The sequence below is a fragment of the Heteronotia binoei genome, chromosome 12, assembly GCF_032191835.1.
Source record: "Heteronotia binoei isolate CCM8104 ecotype False Entrance Well chromosome 12, APGP_CSIRO_Hbin_v1, whole genome shotgun sequence".
Taxonomy (NCBI): Eukaryota; Metazoa; Chordata; class Lepidosauria; order Squamata; family Gekkonidae; genus Heteronotia; species Heteronotia binoei.
Genome location: NC_083234.1, coordinates 45,525,238 through 45,549,225, shown reverse-complemented (window position 1 = coordinate 45,549,225; position 23,988 = coordinate 45,525,238). Strand labels below are relative to the sequence as shown.

Sequence of the window (23,988 nt, the reverse complement as noted above, 5' to 3'; positions counted from 1 at the left end):
GTCCCATGCTCTTTAACTTGTTCATAAATGATTTAGAGTTGGGAGTGAGCAGTGAAGTGGCCAAATTTGCAGATGACACTAAATTGTTCAAGGTGGTGAGAACCAGAGAGGATTATGAGGAACTCCAAAGGGATCTGTTGAGACTGCGTGAGTGGGCGTCAATGTGGCAGATGCGGTTCAATGTGGCCAAGTGCAAAGTAATGCACATTGGGGCCAAGAATCCCAGCTACAAATACAAGTTGATGGGGTGTGAACTGGCAGAGACTGACCAAGAGAGAGATCTTGGGGTCGTGGTAGATAACTCACTGAAAATGTCAAGACAGTGTGCGTTTGCAATAAGAAAGGCCAATGCCATGCTGGGAAGGGAATTGAAAACAAATCAGCCAGTATCATAATGCCCCCGTATAAATCGATGGTGTGGTCTCATTTGGAGTACTGTGTGCAGTTCTGGTTGCCGCACCTCAAAAAGAATATTATAGCATTGGAGAAAGTCCAGAAAAGGGCAACTAGAATGATTAAAGTGCTGGAACACTTTCCCTATGAAGAAAGGTTGAAACGCTTGGGACTCCCCATACCAAACCTTTAATGGCATAATATAAAAAATATGGAACGCTTCACGAATTTGCGTGTCATCCTTGCGCAGGGGCCATGCTAATCTTCTCTGTATCGTTCCAATTTTAGTATATGTGCTTGGGACTCTTTAGCTTGGAGAAACGTCGCCTGCGGGGTGACATGATAGAGGTTTACAAGATAATGCATGGGATGGAGAAAGTAGAGAAAGAAGTACTTTTCTCCCTTTCTCACAATACAAGAACTTGTGGGCATTCGATGAAATTGCTGAGCAGACAGGTTAAAATGGATATAAGGAAGTACTTCTTCACCCAAAGGGTGATTAACTTGTGGAATTCACTGCCACAGGAGATGGTGGCGGCCACAAGCATAGCCACCTTCAAGAGGGGTTTAGATAAAAATATGGAGCAGAGGTCCATCAGTGGCTATTAGCCACAGTGTGTGTGTGTGTGTGTGTGTGTGTATATATATAAAATGTTGCCACTGTGTGACACAGAGTGTTGGACTGGATGGGCCATTGGCCTGATCTAACATGGCTTCTCTTATGTTCTAATAATAATAATTTACCTGAGAGAACATAGCTTTACTGGTTGTACTGGCATACTGGTTGGACTGAGTTGTCTGAGATACTGGTAAACACCATGCTGAACATATTTCCTTTGTAGAATAACTGAAATATTAGATGACATATCAGAGTCAGCCCAAGACACTTTGGAGCCTAATGGAAAATCCAAATGGCAAATCTCTGGTCCCATCTGTCAACTTCCATTAAATAGCATAGAGTGCAATCTACTGAGAGTCCTCTTGCTTGAGTGCATGGGCATCTTTTCAGAGGTGCTTGTGTAGGGCAGCCTCACATCCAGCCATGTTCCATGCATCAGATGTCTCTCTCTCCACTCTATGAGTCTTAAAGGTTTGCCAAATCTGCCACTATACATATGAGATAGATGTATAATCAATGTTAAGTTTATAAAATGGTGTGCCATAATGTTCCATTGTGTTCAAGTAAACAAAGCATTTCTTGTCTGAAGACCATAATGGTTTATATGCCCCCCCCCAAAAAAAGATTAGTACAGCATCTGGAAGTCTTTTTGATGTTCTAAGTCATTGTAGTCTCTCTTAACAATATGTGCTACTTTGGTCAATTAATAAAGAAAAACACAAATGAAAGTTGTCAGATGTAGAATTCCACACTAAGATTGTAAGAAGAGCCCTGCAGGATCAGACCAGTGGTCAATATTGTCCAGCATCCTGTCTCACACAGTGGCCAACCAATTACTCTGGAGGGCCAACAACATGGCATAGGGGCTGAGGCCTTTTGTTGTCTGCTGGTACTGGCAATAAGAATTTTACTGCCCCTGAATGTGGAGGATCCCTCCATCAACTTGGCTTTTGCTTTGGACCAGTTACTTCCGTTACAGTTACTTCCTTACAGATACATCCATCCCTGGCACCAGTCTGGTGGAACTCTCTGCCAAATGACATCTGTGCCCTGCAATACCTAATGCAGTTCTGCACAGTCTGTAAGACAGAGATGTTGCACCAGGTGTATGGTTAAAGACAGCAACAGCTGACATCAAGCCTGGCCTCTTTTATCCTTTAATCTTCATCACCCTGCTCCTCGAAAGGGTAGGATATAAATATTTTAACACCATCTTGAATCATTTGATTGTTGTTTACATTTTTGTTTCCATGATTATTTACTGGAATAATAGAATATATTTATTGAATGTTGTGAACTGCCCTGAGCCCTACTTGGGGGAGGGCAGTCTAGAAACCAATCCAATCCATCAATAAAATGCAGAATTTGCTGCCAAACCTATCCCCCATGAATCTGTCTAACCCCCTTTTAAAGCCAAAAACAGAAGCCATGGGATACCTTTTATTAGGAACACCAACCAAAGCAAAATTGTGTTTACTTTTTGTCTTCTTGATGTTCAGCTGTAATCCTGCTTTGATATTTTCTGCTTTAACCTTCATCAGTAGTCATTTCAAGTCTTCATTATTTTCTGCCAGCAATGTGATATCATCTGCATATCTCAAGTTTTTAATGTTCCTTCTGTTAAACCAGTTTTATGATAAATTCTGAATACAAATTGAACAGATAGAGAGATAAAATATATCACTGTCTGACACCTTTGCCAATCAGAAACCATTCTGATTCTCAATATTTTGTCCTGACTTCACTTTCTAAAATCGCAGGTTCATTTTTAAGATTCTTCTTGGAATCAATCTGTCCTCCTTTCATCTCTTCAGTAGAGTTCTTTGGTGTATTGTTCCCATCTTTATTTTTCCCTGTTCAGTTAAAATGCTTCCATGTTGATCTTTCATCACGCCTAACCCTTGGTTTAAATTTGCCTTTTAATTTCTTGGATCTTGTGGAACAGATCTCATTATTCATGCTTTGGATGAAGGAACAGAGGAAATGCTTATTAAATTTGCAGATGATACTAAATTGGGAGGGGTTGCAAACACAGAAGAAGAAAGAAACAGGATACAGGATGACCTTGACAGGCTGGAAAACTGGGCTAAAATCAATAAAATGAATTTTAACAGAGACAAAAGTAAAGTTCTGCATTTAGGTAGGAAAAAATCCAATGCATGGTTATAGAATGGGGAGACTTGTCTTAGCAGTAGTATGTGCAAAAAGGATCTAGGGGTCTTAGTGGATCATATGCTGAACATGAGTCAACAGTGTGATGCGGTGGCTAAAAAGGCAAATGTAATTTTGGGCTGTATCAACAGAAGTATAGTGTCCAGATCATGAGATGTGATGGTATTGCTTTACTCTGCTCTGTTAAGACCCCATCTGGAGTATTGTGTTCAGTTTTGGGTAGCACATTTTAAGGATATAGACAAGCTGGAACGCGTCCAGAGGAGGGCAACGAAGATGGTGAGGGGTCTGGAGACCAAGTCCTATTAGGAAAAGTCAAAGGAGCTGGGGATGTTTAGCCTGGAGAGGAGGCGGCTGAGAGGTGATATGATTACCATCTTCAAGTACTTGAAGGGCTGTCATCTAGACTACAGGATGGTGTGGAATAGTTTTCTGGGCCCCCAGAAGGTAGGACCAGAACCAATGAGTTGAAATTAAATCAAGAGTTTCTGGCTCAACATTAGGAAGAACTTCCTGACCGTTAGAGCGATTCCTCAGCGGAACAGGCTTCCTCAGGAGGTGGTGGGCTCTCCTTCCTTGGAGGTTTTTAAACAGAGGCTAGATGGCCATCTGACAGCAATGAAGATCCTGTGAATTTAGGGGGAGGTGTTTGTGAATTTCCTGCATTGTGCAGGGGTTTGGACTAGATGACCCTGGAGGTCCCTTCCAACTCTATGATTCTATTCCCTTTTTGTTCTCTTCTATTTCTTTACATTGGATACTGTAATAGTTCTTTTTTGTCTCAATGTGTAATGCTGCAATTAGACATCTGATTCCATTTCTATAACCTCTTGGTTCTTATCTATCTTTAGCAATTTTAAGAGTTTGATCAGTCATGAATCAAGCCTTTTTATTTCCTTTGGCTACAGGAAAAATCTTTGTGTATTCTTTCTTGATAATACATCTGGTTTCAACCCATAGTTGTTTTGGTTCATGTTTGCTTTGACTTAGTAAATGTTTTTTTTAATAGAACAAAGTTTGAATCTATTGGCATCTTTAAGGCCAACAAAGTTTTTTCAAAGTATAAGGGTTCATGTGGCTCAGTGGTAGAGCATCTGCTTGGTAAGCAGAAGGTCCCAGGTTTATTCTATAATTTATATTCTATAATTATAGGTTCAATCCCCGGCATCTCCAACGAAAAAGAATCCAGGCAAATAGGCGTGAAAAACCTCAGCTTGAGACCCTGGAGAGCCACTGCCAGTCTGAGTAGACAATACTGACTTTGATGGATAGAGGGTCTGATTCAGTATAAGGCAACTTCATATGTTCATATGTTGTATGTTAACTCCAAAAACCAACATTTTCAGCAGTCTCCTTGGGAATGGCTGTTTTGAGCCATGTTGTCTCTGCTGAATGGACCTGAGAACAGGTGTCTGAGCGAGTACTCTAACCTGGGAACCCACAGCCAAAGCCAAAGAGGAACATTAAACCTGGAGAACCACAAGCACTTTGAGTGGATGGTGGGGGGTGGGGGGGAAGAGAATCTTGCAGTGCCCAGCCATTTCATGTCTTCCTAGGCTCAGAGCATTTTATATTTTTAGTTTATATTTTTAGTTTCTGCTATGATCTTTGTGCTTTTTCTTGCTGTTTTATTTTTTTAAAACTGAATTGCCAAATCCCACTCTTCTCCCACCTCTCCATTTTAGGCAGGCATCTTTTAAGGGGGGTGGAGGCCTGGGACCAACCACAGTTAAAATATAGAGTTCTACAAACTCAAGGAATTTTGCAGTATTACTTTTAACACACACCCTCCTGATATGGGGGTCTAATGCAGAGCAAGTGCTGATGAGAACAACTAAAATTATTATTTCATATTAACCTGTAACACCCTCCCCTCCGAAATCCTGGAGAGCTACAGCCACTCTGAGTAGACCTCCTGGAAGGGGAAGCCTGCAATGCCCAGCCATTTCATATTTTCTTAGGCTCAGAGCATTTTATATTTTTAGCTTATACTTTTGGTTTCTGCTGTGGTGCTTGTGCTTTTTCTTGATGTTTTGTTTAAAAATTGCATTTCCAAATTCTGCTGTTCCCCAACCCTTCCATTTTAGGCAGGCATCTTTTACAGGCAGGTGTCAGTTATCAAGATTATTAAATAAACAAGACATAGCAAGAATGTTATTGTTTTAAGCATGTTTGTATTTTAAGTAAACAAATAATATTTTATTATGTTTGTCTCTGTCCTTTACAAAGTTTATTTCCATGCTGACACTACATTTTATGGAACGTGGCCTAACCCAACAAAGTCCCATTTATGTCAGATCCGTCCCTCATAACAAATGAGTTCAATACCTCTGCTATAGATAGAGGGTAAATTATCATACAACATAATGAAGATGTTTAACAGATTCAAGGAATAACAAGCTTAGTTTATATGTTTGTTTGGGGTGTGACATGATGTGCAAAAAATAAATATGTCAAAATTGGATGAGTGGATATATCTTTATTTGTGGAATGCAGAGAATAATTGAGACTCTGCCATTATACTCAATCCATCTCAAGCATGGAGGCACTTTACAGTATCTTCTTGTGGCCGTTGGCTGAGTAGAGTATCTCCACTGTCACCATACTAGAGAAATACATTCCAATCTACCATCCCAAATTTATTCTAAGTTTCTATATTAACCATTCATGGTCTATACCACAATCTATACCATGGTCTATACCATGTCTTGTTTTAACAGAGGGAGTAGAACTTCAGCTTCTTGATCTTCTGCTTCCAATTATGTAATCTATTTGATTTTTTGTATTGGCCATCCAGTGATGTCCATGTAAACAATTATCTGGTCAGTTGCCTGAAATATGTGTTCACAAGGAAGAATTTGTCTTCACAGAATTCTCCTGTTTTATTTCATGCTCATAGCCCAAATTTTCTTACAATATTTAATTGATTCCCACTTTTGTGTTCCAGGCACCTATGATTAACAGCACATCTTGTTTAGCTGAATGATCAGTTTTTTCCAGGACACTTGCATAAAAGCTTTCAATTTCTTCCTTTGCAGCATCTGTAGTTGGGGTATAAACCTGAATGACGTGTGGATAGGTTTACCATTAAGTTTGACTGATAATATTCAATCAGACTTTGCTTGTGCTATATCTCACCTCATTATTAGAGCAATGCTGTTTCTTCTGTGTTTGTAAATTTCAGAGTAAAACTTTATAATTGACTGAAAATGTCCTAATCCAGTCCATTTAGGCCACATTCCCAGGACTGTAATATTTAAAAGTTCCATTTCTTGTTTTACAATTTCAAGCTTACCTTGATTCATACTTGCCATGTTTCATGTTCCTATTATATGTGTTGAACAGTTTTGGACTTCCCTTTTGCAACCACTCATATAAATAACTGAGCATCCTTTTGGCTTTAATCCAGTTGCATCATTGAGAACTGTCCATTCTCTTCTGCTGATTGGCTATTTATTCCTGAAAGGGATGGATGCGGCTTAGTTTGGTGTCTAACCTCTGACCATTCTGTCTTGATTAACTCTGTTAGGAGTTTAACCTCTTGACAAAGTCTAAATTCCTCACAGTATTGGTTTTAGTTTTGCTGACAGATACAAACCCTCTCACCACATTAAGGTGCGCATCAGCTTAGGTTGTAGTGGCCCGTATATGGTTTGAGACCAACATACCTGCCTACTGCCCTATGAATCTACCTGATTGTTATTGTCAGCTTTTAAGGCCCTCCTGAGATTAGGTAGGTGGTGACCTGGGAGAGGGGGACCTTCTTGATTACAGCCCCAAAACTATGGAACTCTGTCCTCAGAGAGACTTGCCTTCTGCTGCTGTCTTCTGCTAGCAGGTGAAGACTTGTTTTGTCTGGTATTCCTTCAGTGATCCCTCCAATCCTATGTTTTCATTGCTGTTGTTAGGGTTTTGTATGTGCATTTTAGCTTGGTTTTCATCATTTTAATGATGTGTTTTTGTTTGGTTTTAATTGTTTTTATGACATATGCTTTTAATCTATTAGCCACCTTGGTGGCCTTAATGAGGACAGAAAGGCAAATCTTGTAAATAATTGTGGTGTCCTGGCCACTTTTCCAGCTTGGCACTGACTTTCAATAGCTGTCAATGTCCTGTGCCCCCATGAGTTTGCTTAGTCTTCATCTTTTCCATTTAATTTACAAAGACATTTTTTCCTGCATACCTCACTAACTCCCTAAATACGTAACAACTCCTATTTTGTTTGTGGTTGACCTCACCTTGCTGCTTATCCTCACAGATATTTAGCTGGCCACTGAGTATGCTACATTCCTGGACTCAGCTATGGACATATTCAACCAAAGGGACCTCAAGGACTTGCAGGGTGCAGTCTCATTTTCCCCTCCCCCATTGTCTCATTTCCTTTTCTTGAAAGCCTCCATTACTTTCCCCTTTTTCCTGCTTCCTTCCCTACTTTTCTTCCACCATCCAGTCTACCTTTTATGTGCTCCCCATTTTCAACTATAATTATTTACTTCATTTATTCCCCACCTTTCTCCACAACACACCTTACATAATTTTCCTCTTTTCCATTTCATCCTCACAACTACCCTGTGAGGAAAGTTGTGCTGAGTGTGTAACTGTCCCAAGATCACTCAGTGATCTCCCATGGCAGAATGATGTTTTGAACCTTGCTTTCCCAGATCCTAGTCTGAAGTTCTAACCTCTGGACAAAACTGGCTTTCCTGTAGTGGCTGCCCTGTTGAACAGCAGTACTGCCAAGCCTGGATAAGACTAAGAAGATGAATGGTGTCAAGGCAGTGGTTGGAGCCAGTCCTGACCCAGACAAGGGAAAGCAAAAGTCCCCTCTGCAAGCATCAGTCGTTTTCGACTCCGGGGTGACGCTGCTTTCACAACGTTTTCACGGCAGACCTTTTTACGGGGTGGTTTGTCATTGCCTTCCCCAGTCATTACACTCCCCCCCCACCCAAGCTGGGTACTCATTTTACCGACCTCGGAAGGATGGAAGGCTGAGTCAACCTCGAGCCAGCTACCTGAACCAGCTTCCGCTGGAATTGAACTCAGACCGACAAACCGTCCCTTTAAAGCTGTAAAAGCCCTGGAACTAGTGGACTCTGGGACTGACTTTCAAAATTAATTGAGATTGCAAACGATCTCACCAGAGAATCTGGCAATGATCTATGAGATCTCCCTCATAGGGAACAAGGGAATATTAATTTTTATCTGTGTAGACAGTTTTTGGCAGGGCGGGGAAAGTTGAAGCACCTCTTCCAAAAGCTGATAATTGAGAGGGCGTCGAAAAAAACCTATGATTTCCATTAAGGATATCGACGTGATGACAATGAACTACACACGCTAAACGCTCTGCATGAAGATAAGATACTTGCCCCCACCCCGTGAAGTCGCCGACTCCATTTTTTTCCTCCGCGCAAACAAACAAGTGGGGGAGGGGGAGCACAACATGGGCGGGAAACCATCCTTGCTTCGGATTGGTTTAGAGAACTGTTATTTCAATAGCACAGCCTACTACACGGCAGTTTCTTTCTATTACTGGTCAAAAGGCCCGCCACTCCAAACTCTTCCCACCCGCACGAGCAACAGTTTGTCCCGCCTCCCACTTCTCTCGCTCTTACGTGCCGTGTGCAAAGAAAGAGTGGGGGGGCAAAAAACAGCCGTTAAACGGGCCGCGGGGCGGGACTTATCCGAGGAGGTAAGAAGCCGTAATTGGATTGGTCAAGGCGGGAGGTTCAAACTAGCATGGCTTGTTCTGATTGGCTCGCCGTGGCCGCGGCAGGCCAGGCTCCCTCCTCGCGCTCAGGCGGGTTATTGTCTTTCGACTTTCTGAGGCAGCTCTAGCGCGGAATCGGGACCGGACCTTACAGGGCAGCGTCGGAACCATGGTGAGGGCAGAATGATAATGGCGCGCAAGGTGAAGCGTTTGAGAAAATAAGCCCAGACGGTCAAGCAAGTAGTGCTTGCGGGGCTCTCACTTATTTCTAGCACCGGCAGTGAGGGGACGATGTCCAGCACCGCTTGGGGCAGCTGTGTGCTTCTCAGTGCGTAGTCATATCTCTTTCTTGTCTGGATTGAGGTTGAATCTTTTCCTGTCATGAGATGGAGTTGAGTGACCTCGAGCCCCAGCTTGTTAAGGGAGTTGGGTGGAGGTCCGGGAAGTGGCCGGCTGGGACATCCTACCTCTTTACAAGGCGCTATCGAAGCCCCCTTGTCTCGTGGACTTTTTATGTATTCCGCGCTCATGTATTCATTTAAAAAGTAAAGTGTGAATGCGCCAAAACGTGTACCATATGGGTCAGGGAGCCAGGTTTCGGTTGCGGCTTTCCCCTCTGGCAAGCCCTGTTTTAGTCCTGTGTCTAGAGAACCTAGAGCCATAGGGAGTCTTGTGGGGCGGGTGGGAATTGCGCGCGGATAGGTTTTTCCTTGGAAGCTGTGCCCGTATGTCACTGACATGGCAAGGCCTTCAAGCGTCCCCTCTTCTCCCAAAGGGTGGCTTCGAGCGCTGCCAGCAGGCTTGCGCGACGCTTCCTCCGCTGCGAAGAGATTTCCTAGCAACAGAATATGGCATAAATGTCAACTGCTTCCTCACGCGGGCGTCAAGTGAAGTCTGGAGGGTCCCACCAGGAGCAGCTCTCGCTGTGACAGCCTTGCGCCCTATCGCCGCTACTTCGCGCAGTAGCCCTGCCCCCTTTCCGCTGTCAGTTTGCTCTAGGCCGGTTCTCGCGAGTGTCCCGTAAAGATTTGCGCTGCATATTTTCTTGGAAGAATCTTCCACTGGCTTCACTGAGACCTGTTTCCGAGTGACTTAGTGTAGAATTGCGGCTTTATCATTGATCCTGTGCACGTTAACTCAGATCTAAACACACTTCAGTTCACTGAGACTTACTCGCGAGTAAACGTGCACAGGGTTGGTCTGCAAATGGGTATTGCTCTAGTGACTGCCCGTATGCATGGAAAAGGTCTGCCTTTCGTTTTCCATCCCAATTTATCGCCATTCCCAAGAAACACATTCCAGATGACAAACGTATTCTTTACTTATGTCAGGAAAGCATTCTTAATATTGCTGGTTACTGCAGAAATTAAGGGAGTTGGGTGGAGGTCTGGGAAATGGACCATAAACACCATTTCTGACATTTCTGTATTCTATTAAACTGGTGGTTCTTGAGATATCCACTTAAAATTTATTGTCCTTTTGCGTACCCTATGTTAAATGTACTTTAATTTTGGGACCTACTTGCAAAGTAACGTTCATTCTCCCCCAGTGTAGTCTCAAAATTGTTAACACTGAACAAGTGTATAATAGTTGTTACATATATGGCATTACTGTATTTTATGGTCATTCTATGCATTCTGTAAATGCAAACCACATATGTCTCCCACCTCACCTTGTTTCACCTTTGGGCTTGCAGCTCACCTGTAAAAGTTACATGATCAGTACAAGCTACTAAATTAAATAACTTACCTTGCCTGTTTCTTACAATCCCATCCTATACAAAGTTAGAGAAGTTTAAACTCTTGAAATAACTAGGCTTAGATATGCCCAACTTTGTATGGAATTGTAGCCGTAATGAAAATTCATGTGAGATTCAAAAGTGATGTGTTGCCTGAATTTTTCTTTCTCCATGTACAATAAACACAGTTTTTTAAGGTATGAGTTTCACTGAATTCTGAGACATTTCATAATACATGTACTTTTAAAATTGTACCCTGCCATTTCATTAAATGTTTAAAGGTATTTACATAAACAATTTAAACTTGTAGAAATATAAATTGGCAGAAAATGCTTGAAATAGGCATGTCACTTTAAACACTACCCAGTTTAATCTTACTGTAAATTTCAGTGCACAAAACCGCTTTTATTTTCCTAAAAACAGTGAAACATACATTAGATATATATCTGGATATATTATTTAGCAGACATTGTTACTGTTGTGGTGAAATTTATACAAGGGTGCCGCAGCAATAAAGGCCCAGTCCCTGGTAACTACCACCTAATTTCAGGAAATCCATAGTGGTATGGCTTCAGCTCGAGATCTCAGGGAGTGGACAGATTCACACAGAAGAATTTGATTATACTAATGAAAGTGTGTGCTAGTATAATATCTTATTGCTTTATCCAATTGAATGCTTAGGATAAGGTCTACCAACATGTTCCCCTCCCATGACACAAAATACAGTGTTAACAGCAGCAAGGCAGCTTGATCTGTTCATATGCAGGACTGGTAATTTCATGCAACTCAAGATGTTGCATTTGGAACTGTAGTCTGTGTAGTCTAGGAGTGTACTTAACTGTATATTCTGTGTAATGTACCGGTATTTAGCAGAGGGGCTGTGGCTCAGTGGTAGAGCATCTCCTTCTTGTCATGTAGAAGGTCCAGCATCTCCAGTTGAAAGGACCAGATAGCAGGTGATGTAAAAGATCTCTGCCCGCGACCTGGGAGAGCTGCTGCCAGTCTGAGTAGACAGTACTGACCTTGATGGACAAATGGTCTGATTCAGTATAAGGCAGCTTCATATGTTTCATATTCCAGCAATGGCCTATCTGAAAGAACTGACATAGAAAATATATTGAGAGCAAGAAGAACTGAACTTGGCAGCTGGGACAAGTTGTTTCTGTAAACCAAATGTGTCTTCTGACTGTGCAGGACTTGTGCAAAGTAAAATGCATATTTATGAAAGAAAAAGAATATTCATACTTTGATATAGATGTCTTTTGTTGGATAGGGAAAGAACTCTAGAACTGCAGCTAGCTTTCAAAAACTTATTGAAATAAAGTATAATTTGAGAAATATTAGTTGATCATTTGAAATCTTGTGCCAATGATCTGAGAGCTTTGCTTGTCCCATTTTCCTTCTATCTGAATTGTGATAGTAACACTTTGCAAAATCAAATTAGGCTTGTATTTGGTGACAGGCAAGTTTTAAGAATGAGATGCAGCCCTAAGATCATTTATAGGAAGGAAAGCCCCATTGAACTCAGGGATACTTCTTGCAATTAACTTGATTAGGATGAGACTGTAAGCATTTTCTTAGGTGAGAGGTCTTGGACTTCTTCTGTTTTGGTATTTCGTGTGTGTGCGTGTGCACTTGGAAGTCATAGTGACCTCTGGTTACTGACCCTAACTAGGGGCATGGAGGATTCTCAGATAGATAGCTGAATAAAGCCTGCCCCTGGCTCCTAAGTCTGGTATTCCAAGGACATCTCCCATCCAAGTGCTGGACAGAGTTGACCCTGCTTAGCTTCTGAGATCTGACAAGATCAGGCTTTCCTGGGCTATCCAGATCAGGGCAGGTCTTGAACATCTTGAATTGCTGATCAATCTGAAATGGTTCCTAGTGACAGTAGTTTAAATCAGGGGTGTCAAACATGTGGCCAAATCAGGCTACCAGAGGGCTACTATCAGGTCCCTGAGCAACTGGCTGTCATCTGCTTCCTTCTCCTGTCTTGCTTCCTTCTGCATCACAGAATAGCTTACTTTGCCAGGCTCTCTCAATCACACAGCACAGTTACTGAGCCAAGCCTCTCTTCCTTTTATTGGCTGAGGCTCCTCCCCCCCACCTGGTCCCCTGGGGAAGGAAGGAAAGAACCAGAGCTTCCTTTGCTCAGTTCCCTGGCTTGCACAAGACACAGTGAAAGCACCTTTAAGAACAACAAGTGCTAAAGTTTTAAGCATGTTTTATTTTAAACTCTAAAAAAACTTTGTTTGTCTGTATCCTTCATAAAGTTTCTATCTCTACTACCTGGCATTACATTTTATGACACTCATGGCCCAGCCCAACGAGGTCTCATTTATGTCGGATCTGGCCCTCATAACAAATGAGTTCAACATCCCTGATTTGAATCTTATTTTACTAGTATTTCAGCATTCTTTAGCAGACATTGTTACTGTTGTGGTGAAATTTATAATTGAAAACCTCACAGTTCTGTCAAGCTGTTTTGCCCAGTAGTCAGTGTTCTTGTGGTGGTTGCCTTTCTTGCCTCTTAACCTTTAAGGTCCATGGAGATGCAGCATTCACAGTGAATACCTAATGCAAGGCTTCCCTTCCTAGGTCAAACTGATATGAGTGAGCACTTGGTTAATTGCACCTCTGAAAAATCTAGGCAATACTAATAATCCTCTGAAACTGTCAAAACCTTAGCTACATCTGTTGAACTTAATTCTTAAACCTTTCAAGCATGTTTTGTTGTTGGAGGGAATTAGGAAAGTCAGCCTTTGAGTTGTTAAAGCTCTAACTTTGTCCCTAGAAATATGAAGTTTTGTGTGTATGTGTCATATGAGAACACAACATGGAGATGCATATAAGAGATGCTTTCTTTCTGTCTTGACATTATTCAAAACTAGACTTGTATAACATGAATATGAACTTTACAGTTTGATTTTTGTCTGAATGGAGTGAAGGACAGGATACAGTTGCAGTGTAAGTAATGGTGTAAAAGTCTGAATTCCAAAACAATGATTAGGAAAACACCCTCCTCCCAGTTTATGCAAGTGTTTATATGCCATGCCTATCTCTACAGTATTTAGGTAGGTTGCAAGCATTTGTGCAGCATGCTGCTTTTTAGTTATGGTGTAGGTTAAGTCAAGCACTGTATTAAGTTCTGTTGAAGGGAAGTGGTTCCCTTGCTGGTGAAATTGAGTACAGGCCTGTTCCTCCTGATTTGCAAGTAGTCTGAATAGGATGAGATGGTTACTGAAGGGATGATTACTGAATGAGATGGTTACTGAATGCACCTAAGCTGCATGGTGAATATAATAGTTGTGGCATCTTATAAATATAAATCCTGCTGCATGGTGAATATAATAGTTGTGGCATCTTATAAATATAAATCCTGGACACACAACCATGTATCATACAGTATGTCACAGTACACAGTACAGTACACCACCTCACATTTTGTAAATATTTAAGTATATCTTTTCATGTGACAACACTGAAGAAATGACACTTGGCTACAGTGTAAAGTAGTGAGTCTACAGCTTGTATAACAGTGTAAATGTGCGGTCCCCTCAAAATTACGCAATACACAGCCATTAATGTCTAAACAGCTGGCAACAAAAGTGAGTACACCCCTAAGTGATAATGTTCAAATGGGGCCCAAAGTGTCAATATTTTGTGTGGCCACCATTATTTTCCAGCACTGTCTTAACCCTCTTGGGCACAGAGTTCACCAGAGCTTCACAGGTTGCCACTGGAGTCCTCTTCCACTCCTCCATGATGACGTCACATAGCTGGTGGATGTTAGAGACCTTGCATACCTCCACCTTTCATTTCAGGATGCCCCACAGATGCTCAATAGGGTTTAGGTCTGGATACATGCTTGGCCAGTCCATCACTTTTACCCTCAGCTTCTTTAGCAAGGCAGTGGTCGTTTTGGAGGTGTGTTTCGGGTCGTTATCATGTTGGAATACTGCCCTGTGGCCCAGTCTCCGAAGGGAGGGGATCATTCTCTGCTTCAGTATGTCACAGTACATGTTGGCATTCATGGTTCCCTCAATGAACTGTAGCTCCCCAGTGCCAGCAGCACTCATGCAGCCCCAGACCATGACATTCCCACCACCATGCTTGACTGTAGGCAAGACACACTTGTCTTTGTACTCCTCACCTGGTTGCTGCCGCACACGCTTGACACCATCTGAACCAAATGAGTTTATCTTGGTCTCATTGGACCATAGGACATGGTTCCAGAAATCCATGTCCTTAGCCTGCTTGTCTGCAGCAAACCGTTTGCAGGCTTTCTTGTGCATCTTCTTTAGAAGAAGCTTCCTTCTGGGACAACAGCCCTGCAGACCAATTTGATGCAGCGTACGCCGTATGGTCTGAGCACTGACAGGCTGACCCCCCATCCCTTCAACCTCTGTAGCAATGCTGGCAGCACTCATACATCTGTTTCCCAAAGCCAACCTCTGGATGTGACGCTGAGCACAGGCACTCAACTTCTTTGGTCGACCATGGTGAGGACTGTTCTGAGTGAAACTTGTCTTGTTAAACTGCTATATGGCCTTTGCCACTGTGCTGCAGCTGAGTTTCAGGGTCTTGGCAATCTTCTTATAGCCTAGGCCATCTTTATGTAAGAGCAACAATTCATTTTTTCAGATCCTCAGAGTTCATTGCCATGAGGTGCCATGTGGAACTTCCAGTGACCAATATGAGGAAGTGAGAGTGATAACCTGCTCCCCCTTCACACCTGATACCTTGTACCACTAACGAGTCACATGACACCAGGGAGGGAAAAACGGCTACTTGGGCCCCATTTGGACATTATCATTTAGGGGTGTACTCACTTTTGTTGCCAGCAGTTTAGACATTAATGGCTGTGTGCTGCATAATTTTGAGGGGACAGCACATTTACACTGTTATACAAGCTGTAGACTCACTACTTTACATTGTAGCCAAGTGCCATTTCTTCAGTGTTGTCACATGAAAAGATATTTACAAAATGTGAGGGGGTGTACTCACTTCTGTGACATACTGTATAAGGCAGGTTTTATGGTTTCTTCTAATAAAATACATGGTGGCCTATGGTCTTTGTACTACTCCTGTCTGTTTTGCTTCAAAACAGATAAAAAATAGTTACCGATGCTAAACAGATAATGTGAATAGGTCTGTAGGTTTCCTATAAATTGATCTGAGCATCTGGATTGGCATAATAGTGTGTAGTGAGAATTAAAAATTCCAAACACAGATGCAAGGCCACAGCTATCATTGTTAGCCTCAAACACACAAATTTTGCTAAGGGCAGAGAAAAAAAATCAGATACCCATCCAGCCCATGGAATATGTGATGGCCCTCTGAGTATACTAGATGCTAATGTTAACATATAAAGAGCCCCATGGCGCAGAGTGGTAAAGCTGCAGTACTGCAGTCTGAACTCTGCTCACGACCTGAGTTCGATTCCGGCGGAAGCTGGTTTCAGGCAGCCGGTTCAGGTTGACTCAGCCTTCCATCCTTCCGAGGTCAGTAAAATGAGTACCCACCTTGCTGGGGGGAAAGTGTAGATGACTGGGGAAGGCAATAGCAAACCACCCCATAAAAAGTCTGCTGTGAAAACCTTATGAAAGCAACGTCACCCCAGAGTCGGAAACGACTGGTGCTTGCACAGGGGACTACCTTTTTAATATTAACATAATCCCTTGTTTATACTACTGTACCTGAAGCACATCTGTTGGATTGTGCTGCCTGTTACATTTTATAACTACCAAATCAGGGGGCACAGACAGTACAGGACAGAAAAGTAGTAGTAATTGTATACTGTGGTAATATCCATTTTCAACAATGTCAATTGCAACTAAACTCTAGTTATTAAAAAGAATTTCAATGTGTATATTTTCAAACAGCCTAACAATAACACCAGAATACTATAATCATGTTAGTAAGGTACATATCATTGCTCAAACATAGAAACAATTTTATAAAATATGAAAATGTATCTGTAAAAGTCCAATTAATTTCACTCGATACTGTGAAATTCCACTCTCAAAAGTGTGTCATAAGAACTGCTGACAAGAATCCTAGGTCCATTTCTTGTTGAGTAGAATCTTTATCAGAGTATATCTTCTTCAACAGCACAATGACAATTTAAACTGGAACCAACAATTTTACAAAATTTTTCTAAATCCCAGCCAATTATGAACTTCACCAAGAGTAAACTTTGTCTTCTGTCTTGATAAAGTTGGCTATAGGTCCTCATTACAGCAATGAAGTAAGTCAAGGGCAGAAAAGTTAAGGTGGGACACTGGCATGATATGAATAATCGTGTGTAGTTTTATGTCCTGTTACAGCTTACTGTAAGACTGTTATCCAGGCAGCTGGTCATGGCATGAACTGCTCTTGTTAGTTGTTATGGTGTCTTAATATTAGGGTTGTGCTCAGATTTATTGACAGTTTTCAAACTGTATTACAAAACCAAGCAAAATAAAAATCTGTCAACTTCAGAAAACCTCGCAGCACAGTGTATTTCCTTGTATTGCCACATAATCAGTTAGCTCATTTTGTGAGCAGTGTTTTAATTCTGAATTCAATGGTAAATTAAATTCCAATCATTGAGGTTTCAGATTACGAAGTATTCCAATTTTAGTATATGTGCTGCAGAAGGGAGCATATTGTGAAAGATTTGAACTTAATTTTGTTCTAGAAGTTGTGTATGTTCATTTATATCCTACTTTTCTTCCTATTTATGCCCCACATATCTTACTTTTCTTCCAGAAGAGTTCAGGATGGTGCATATGGGTTCTCTTTTCTTATTAAATCAAGATGTCTACATTACAGAAGCATTATATATTAGCTATAGTGTTCCAGCTCATGCATCAGAAAGGACCTCAATGCCTAAATAACTACCATTTAAAAAGGACAAAATTAGATTGAATGTGTACATTTTACTTTTTGTGCAGGAGAATCATTTCTTTAAAATGGGCTAGATCAGGGTTTCCCAAACTTTTTATTTCCTGTGGCCTGGTTATTTTTACACTTCTCCCTCAGAGGTTGTCGGACATCTCTGTGGGTTATTCCTACTATTCCTTCAGGGAGGCAGGAACACTTTTTTCAACTTCCTGTTGGCGCCTTCGGAATAACCCCGCCCTCAGTTTTGTTCCTGCCTCTACAGGGAGCAGCAGCACAAGGCTAGGCTCAGCCTTTTTTCTCTGTTTCTTCTTCTCAATTTCCATTCCATATCCTTTCCTTTCCATATCTACTTATCCCTCCTTTTCCTTCTGCCTTTGCTGATCAAAGACTACCGAGGAAACTTGTTCTGGGTCGTTTTAGAATGGCCTGTAGTAGGGACGGTTTCCTATCGGACGAGGAGGGAGAGTCGCGCGCCGCGCTTCTAGCAGCGCCGACTCACGTCGAAGGAGCCGACCTGCCTTTGCGGCTTGTTCGCGCCCTTCCTGACGCGGCCGCAGACGAGCCAGCTGCCAGCGCCAAGAAACGGCGCGTAATGAAGGCCCAGGCTACGTCCCTCGGGGCGGCAGCAAGCAGCGGCGGCCATTTTGGAAGTGCGGAGCGTAGCTCTCAGACCTTCCAACCCCCAGGAGCAGGCACTCCGGAGACTCGGAACTACCTGCAACCGCGCATCGAAGGCTTCCAGGACGGGGGTAACGTACAAATGGGCAACCCTCTGAATCCAGAGGCTATGCTTTTTATTAGAAGAGCTATGCAGGAGGAAATGGGCTCCTTTTGCGCCCGGCTGGGGCTTCTCCCTCAAGGATCAACCTTTCCTGCAGACCCTCCCCGCTCTTTCTCCTGGCCCACTAAGGCAGCGCGAAAGGCCCCAGTGCAGTCTTCCCAATCCTTAGAGCTCGAGACTATGGCATCTGACTCTGACCAGGAAGACAGGGAAGAGGGGGAATGTTTCTCTGAGGAGGAACAGGAGGAGGTTAAAATTCCTGAACAGGCTAGTCGTTTCTTCCATCAGGAAGATTACCAGTTCCTTCTAGCCAAAACGCTTTCAGCCTTAGAAATTGAGGAGGGCCCTATTGATGAGGAAATCAAGGTAGCTAAATCTAAGAAGTTTAAGTCAAGAACCAGTGGTAATTCTGAGTTCTTGCCCAGGGGGGAAGCTTCTGAACAAGTCTTCCCTTTTCCAGAATACTTTGAAAAGCAGGTTAGAGCAGAATGGGAAAAGCCAGCTTCCCTTAAGCAGTTTCCTCACTTAGTAAAGAAGTTATATGCACTGCCTGCCTATACCAATGAGTTGTTACAAGCTCCAACTGTGGACGGCCCAGTAGCAGCTCTACAGTCTTCGGGACTGGTTTCAGAGCACGGCCAGGGTTCTCTTAGAGATCCCCTGGACAAAAAAGCTGAGGCAACCTTGAAGAGATTGTACGAATCTGTGGCCATGATAGTTAAGGCGTCCTCCGCGGCCTCCCTGGTCTCCAGGGCGTCCATTGTTTGGGTACGTAAGTTACTCCAGATGTTACCAGAGGACAACAGACGCATGTTAGAGGGCGCCTCACGCATCCTTAAGGCAGCGTCATTCACAGCTGACGCAACCTTAGATATACTGACCTTTGCCTCTAAAACAATGGCTTCCGCTACTGTGGCTAGACGCCTCCTGTGGCTTAGGGCTTGGCAAGCTGACTTCCTCTCTAAATCCACAGTGGCAGCTTATCCCTTTCAAGGGGATCGTCTCTTCGGGGACGCTTTGGACAAGATCCTAGTAGAGACTAGGGATAAAAAGAAGGCCATGCCCAAATCCATTCGGAGGAATGAAAAGAGGGGCCCTCAGTCCTTTCGGACCCAACATTCCTTGGCCAGATATCGTTCTGAATCAAAGAAGTTTAATTGGGAAACACCAAAGAATTCCTTCAAAAGAGGCTCATTCGGCTCCAAATTCAATCGTAATAACTTCTCCAAAATGGACAAGCCTGACAGAGAGGGCAAGTCCAAGCAGGCATGACTACGGTCACGTACCGGTGGGAGCTCGACTACTCCACTTTGCAGAAGCCTGGGAGGCCTCTCAGGCAGACCAATGGTCTTTAGAAATTGTAAAAGAGGGGTATTCAATAGAGTTTCACCGCATTCCACCAGACAGATTTGTCAGATCACCTTCCCCCAAGCAGAAGCACAAACGTCTCATCACCTCAAAAGCAATTCAGCATCTTATCGACATTCGAGCAGTCGAACTAGTCCCAGGGTTGGAGAAGGGGAAAGGCGTATACTCCATCCTTTTCACCATACCCAAGAAGAATGGCGACTGGAGGGCCATCTTGGATCTCAAGTTTCTAAATCGCTATGTCAAAGTACGTCACTTCAGAATGGAAACCTTGAGATTCATTATGGACTCTCTATTGTCAGGGGAGTACCTCACTTCCATAGACCTGACCGAAGCTTATCTCCACATCCCTATCCACCCTTCTCATCGTCGTTTTCTAAGGTTCGTGGTACTGAATCAGCACTTCCAATACAGGGCCTTACCCTTTGGCCTGTCAACAGCGCCCAGAGTTTTTTCCAAAATGTTAATTCACCCAATAGCCCAGCTGAGGAAGCAGGGTATTCACATTCACCCCTATCTGGACGACCTCTTGGTCAGATCCAACAGCAAGGAGAAATCCCTTCGGGGGACAACTCTGGCCATTCAGTGTCTTCAGTCTCACGGATTCCTGGTGAACAAGGAAAAGAGTTCACTTCAGCCGAGTCAGAGGTTGGAGCACCTAGGCGCAATGATCGACTCCACTTGCAATTCGCTATTTCTACCTCTGTCCAAGGCCAGGGCCATCAAGGATTTGGCTTCCAGGGTCATCCAGAGCAAATCATCACCTCTGATGTTGCTTGCCAAACTAATGGGACTTTTGATATCGACCATAGACATGATTCAATGGGCCAGATTCCATTCCAGGCCTCTTCAACTGTTCCTACGACCATTTCAACTTCAGATAATGGAGAGAAAGGCCATAAATCTGATAATTCCGTTGTCAGTCAAGAGGAGTTTGCGATGGTGGACGGACTTGTCTCATCTTCGCCAGGGCAAGTTGTTCCATCCTCCCTCATACCTGGAGGTATTCACAGATGCCAGCCTGGGGGGCTGGGGAGCTTCTCTTCAGGACAAGCCAGTCCAAGGCAGGTGGTCTCAGTCCGAGAGTCTGCTTCCCATCAACCTGCTAGAAATCAGAGCCATACGTCTAGCCCTGGTTGCATTCAGGACCCAATTGTTCCAGAAGCATGTGCTTGTCAGAACGGACAATATCACAGCCAAGGCGTATCTGAACAACCAGGGGGGCTCCAGGTCTTCTCAGTTGCACCGGGAAGCATCAAGAATTCTGACATGGGCAGAAAAACATCTGGCCTCTCTAAGGGCGGAACACATCAGAGGCCAGGACAACATACAGGCAGATTGGTTAAGCAGACAGGAAATCTGCGAGGGCGAGTGGGCCCTCAGCTCAGACATATTCGACCTCATATGCCAGCGTTGGGGTCTACCAGAGGTGGATCTTTTCGCTTCAAACACAAATGCGCAACTACCAAGGTACTTCACAAGGTTCTCCCATCCAGAAGCCGAACAGACAGATGCCTTGACAGCCATATGGCCTCCAGGTCTCTTGTATGCGTTTCCTCCGGTCCCTCTAGTTTCTCGAGTACTGCGGAGGGTGAGAGCTCTACAGGCGGAAATCATCATGGTAGCTCCCTATTGGCCACGGCGTCCGTGGTTCTCAATGTTGACAGAGCTATCAATAGACCTTCCAATGTCACTTCCAGTTCCTCCCGACATGCTTCATCAGGGTCCGGTGTGGCACCCCGACCCGGGGTGGTTTCATCTGACCGCGTGGAGATTGAGCGGGAGACATTCAAAAATCTAGGTTACTCTCCGGAGGTGACGGACACTATGCTAGCATCAAGAAGGCCCTCCACAGTTCGCATATACAACACCACCTGGAAGGCCTTTGACCGATGGTGTCGTAGGAAAAAGGTTCCTTCGCTTTCCCCTTCCATTGCGGAGATACTAGCGTTTTTACAGGAGGGCCTGGAGTCCAGGTTAAAACCAGCTACGCTGAGAAGGCAGATAGCTGCCCTGTCCACTGTCTTACCGGTCGTTGGAGGGTATAGGCTATCTCAACATCCACACATCCAATTATTTTTGCAGGGGGCAAAATCGAAATCTCCTCCGACAGTCCATCGCTTTCCGTCTTGGCGGCTCCATACCGTTTTATCAGCGCTTACCAAGAAGCCATTTGAGCCCCTTCGAGAGGTGGACTTAAAATGGGTGCGAATGAAAACTCTCTTCTTAGTAGCCATCACGTCTGCACGTCGAGTCTCGGAACTGGGGGCCTTATCAGTGAAGGCGGGTCTTTGCGTGTTCCACAAAGAAAAGGTGGTTCTGCGCACGGATCCCTCCTTCATTCCTAAGGCTGCTTCTAGGTTCCACCGCTCACAAGAAATCTACTTGCCCACCTTTTGTCCAGAACCCAAACACCCAAAGGAGGTAGTCTGGCATACGTTAGATGTGCGCAGGGCCTTGAAGATTTTCATTCTACGATCTGAGTCAATTAGAAAAACTGAATCCATGTTCATCAACATCTCTCCTCCAAGAGTGGGAGACAAGATGTCTAATTCATCCATCAGTGCAGTGCTGAAGGCCTGTATCAGCGAAGCATATAGGGCATCAGGGTTACAGGTACCTGGAGGAATCACGGCACATTCTCTTAGGAGTGCCTCCACAAACGCGGCACTGCTGAATAGGGCTTCAGTCGAAGAGGTGTGTAGAGCTGCTACTTGGTCCTCTCCGTCTACATTCATAAGACATTATAAGATCCATTCCATGGCATCAGCAGATGCAGCATTTGGGAGAAAGGTATTACTGCATGTTCTGGGGGAGGTCAGCGATGAAGACCCACCCGATTAAAGGGGACTGCTCTGATAGGTCCCACAGAGATGTCCGACAACCTCTGAGGGAGAACGGCCCATTGGACTTACCGTGAGGGGTCCTTCTCCTCAGAGGTTCGGAGGACATCTCGCCACTCCCAGATTCATTTCATCGCTTAGGTTTCTTTCTATAGCCTATCTCCCTTGTACTGTGTTACTTTCAGTATTATCGGAGTTCAAGTTTACAGTTTACATGTTAAAACGAGTTGTTAGTTGTGTTTATAGTCCTTCTAGTTAGAGGGAAGACGACACTGCTTTCGGAGTCCCACAACTGAGGGCGGGGTTATTCCGAAGGCGCCAACAGGAAGTTGAAAAAAGTGTTCCTGCCTCCCTGAAGGAATAGTAGGAATAACCCACAGAGATGTCCTCCGAACCTCTGAGGAGAAGGACCCCTCACGGTAAGTCCAATGGGCCGTTCTCCTTCATGGCCCACTAAAATTTGGGAGTGGAGCTAAGAGACTTTTTGGGGTGGAGCCGGGAGACAGGAATTTCCTGTGGTGTCAAGGGCCCAGTGATGTCACTTCCGGGGCACACTGAATCAAAACTCCACCTTTTCCTGTGATGTCACTTCCAGGGCACTCCCTCAAACATGCCTCTTCTTCTGAAGTAACTTCATTTTCAGAAAAATCTCTCTGAAACTCATGCTGAGCCAAAATGGGGGTGGAAAGTGGGCGGTCCTCTCTTTCCACTCTCACACCTGCATGCACCTAACTGTTCGTGTGTTCTTCTCCAGCTTGCAAGCACTCCTAATGCCCATGTTTAATTGCCTGCACCACCTACACACCCTTCCTCAACAGTACTGGCCAGTGTATGCAGCTGGGAGTGCTGTTGCCATTGCCATCAGGAATGCCAGCACTATGTATCACCCACACTGGGCCCTGGCAGCTGCTCTACCTCAAAATATGCTGAAACATTTAGTAGGCCCTTCCTTCAGCTGCTGCTACTGGAACCCTGACTCAAGCTATAACCAAGCTTGCTTGGTTTCAAGAAAATCATTTGACAGCTATTTTTCATGCTTTTCTTTGGCTGAAACATGGAAATTGCTGTGAAAGGTAACAGAGAATTGTACTGCAATTAAGGAATTAATTTCAAGTTATATGAAGTTCATACAAGCTTTTCTGCAGTTAACGCAAAAAAAGGATATTTATGAGGCATTTGCAGCTTTTTACTGGTTGTGTTTCCCATGCCTTTAAAAGCAACCTGTTTTGCAGATATTTAGCCAGTGAACTTCTTTCATCCTTTTTAATATCTACAGGAGGAGTTTAATTTTGGTGTCAGACAGCTATTAAAAGCAGGACCAGTAAAATGGTGCCAAGTTCATAGTACCATCACTTCCAGTGCTGTTGAGATATACTGCCGTAATCTCCAATAATCTCTTTCTGCCCCACACCTCTCACTCTCACTCACACAGAAATCTCATAGAAAGGCCAGCTGGCTACAACTGGGGGTGTCAGCTTT

General features: G+C 43.7%; 1 protein-coding gene and 1 pseudogene across 1 annotated transcript in view; one reads left to right on the top strand and one right to left on the bottom strand.

The window, feature by feature from the left end:
• Positions 1-598: 598 nt before the first annotated feature.
• LOC132580814 (U6 spliceosomal RNA) lies at positions 599-697 on the bottom strand (annotated as a pseudogene).
• Positions 698-8,872: 8,175 nt separating this feature from the next.
• The window catches only part of LOC132580633 (histone H2A.V), a 33,077-nt gene continuing 17,961 nt past the window's right edge, over positions 8,873-23,988 (top strand). Inside the window, exon 1 of the mRNA XM_060251605.1 lies at positions 8,873-9,063. Within this exon, the coding sequence (XP_060107588.1) occupies positions 9,061-9,063 (3 nt within the window). The 5' untranslated portion in view covers positions 8,873-9,060. The remainder of the gene's footprint in view (positions 9,064-23,988) is intronic.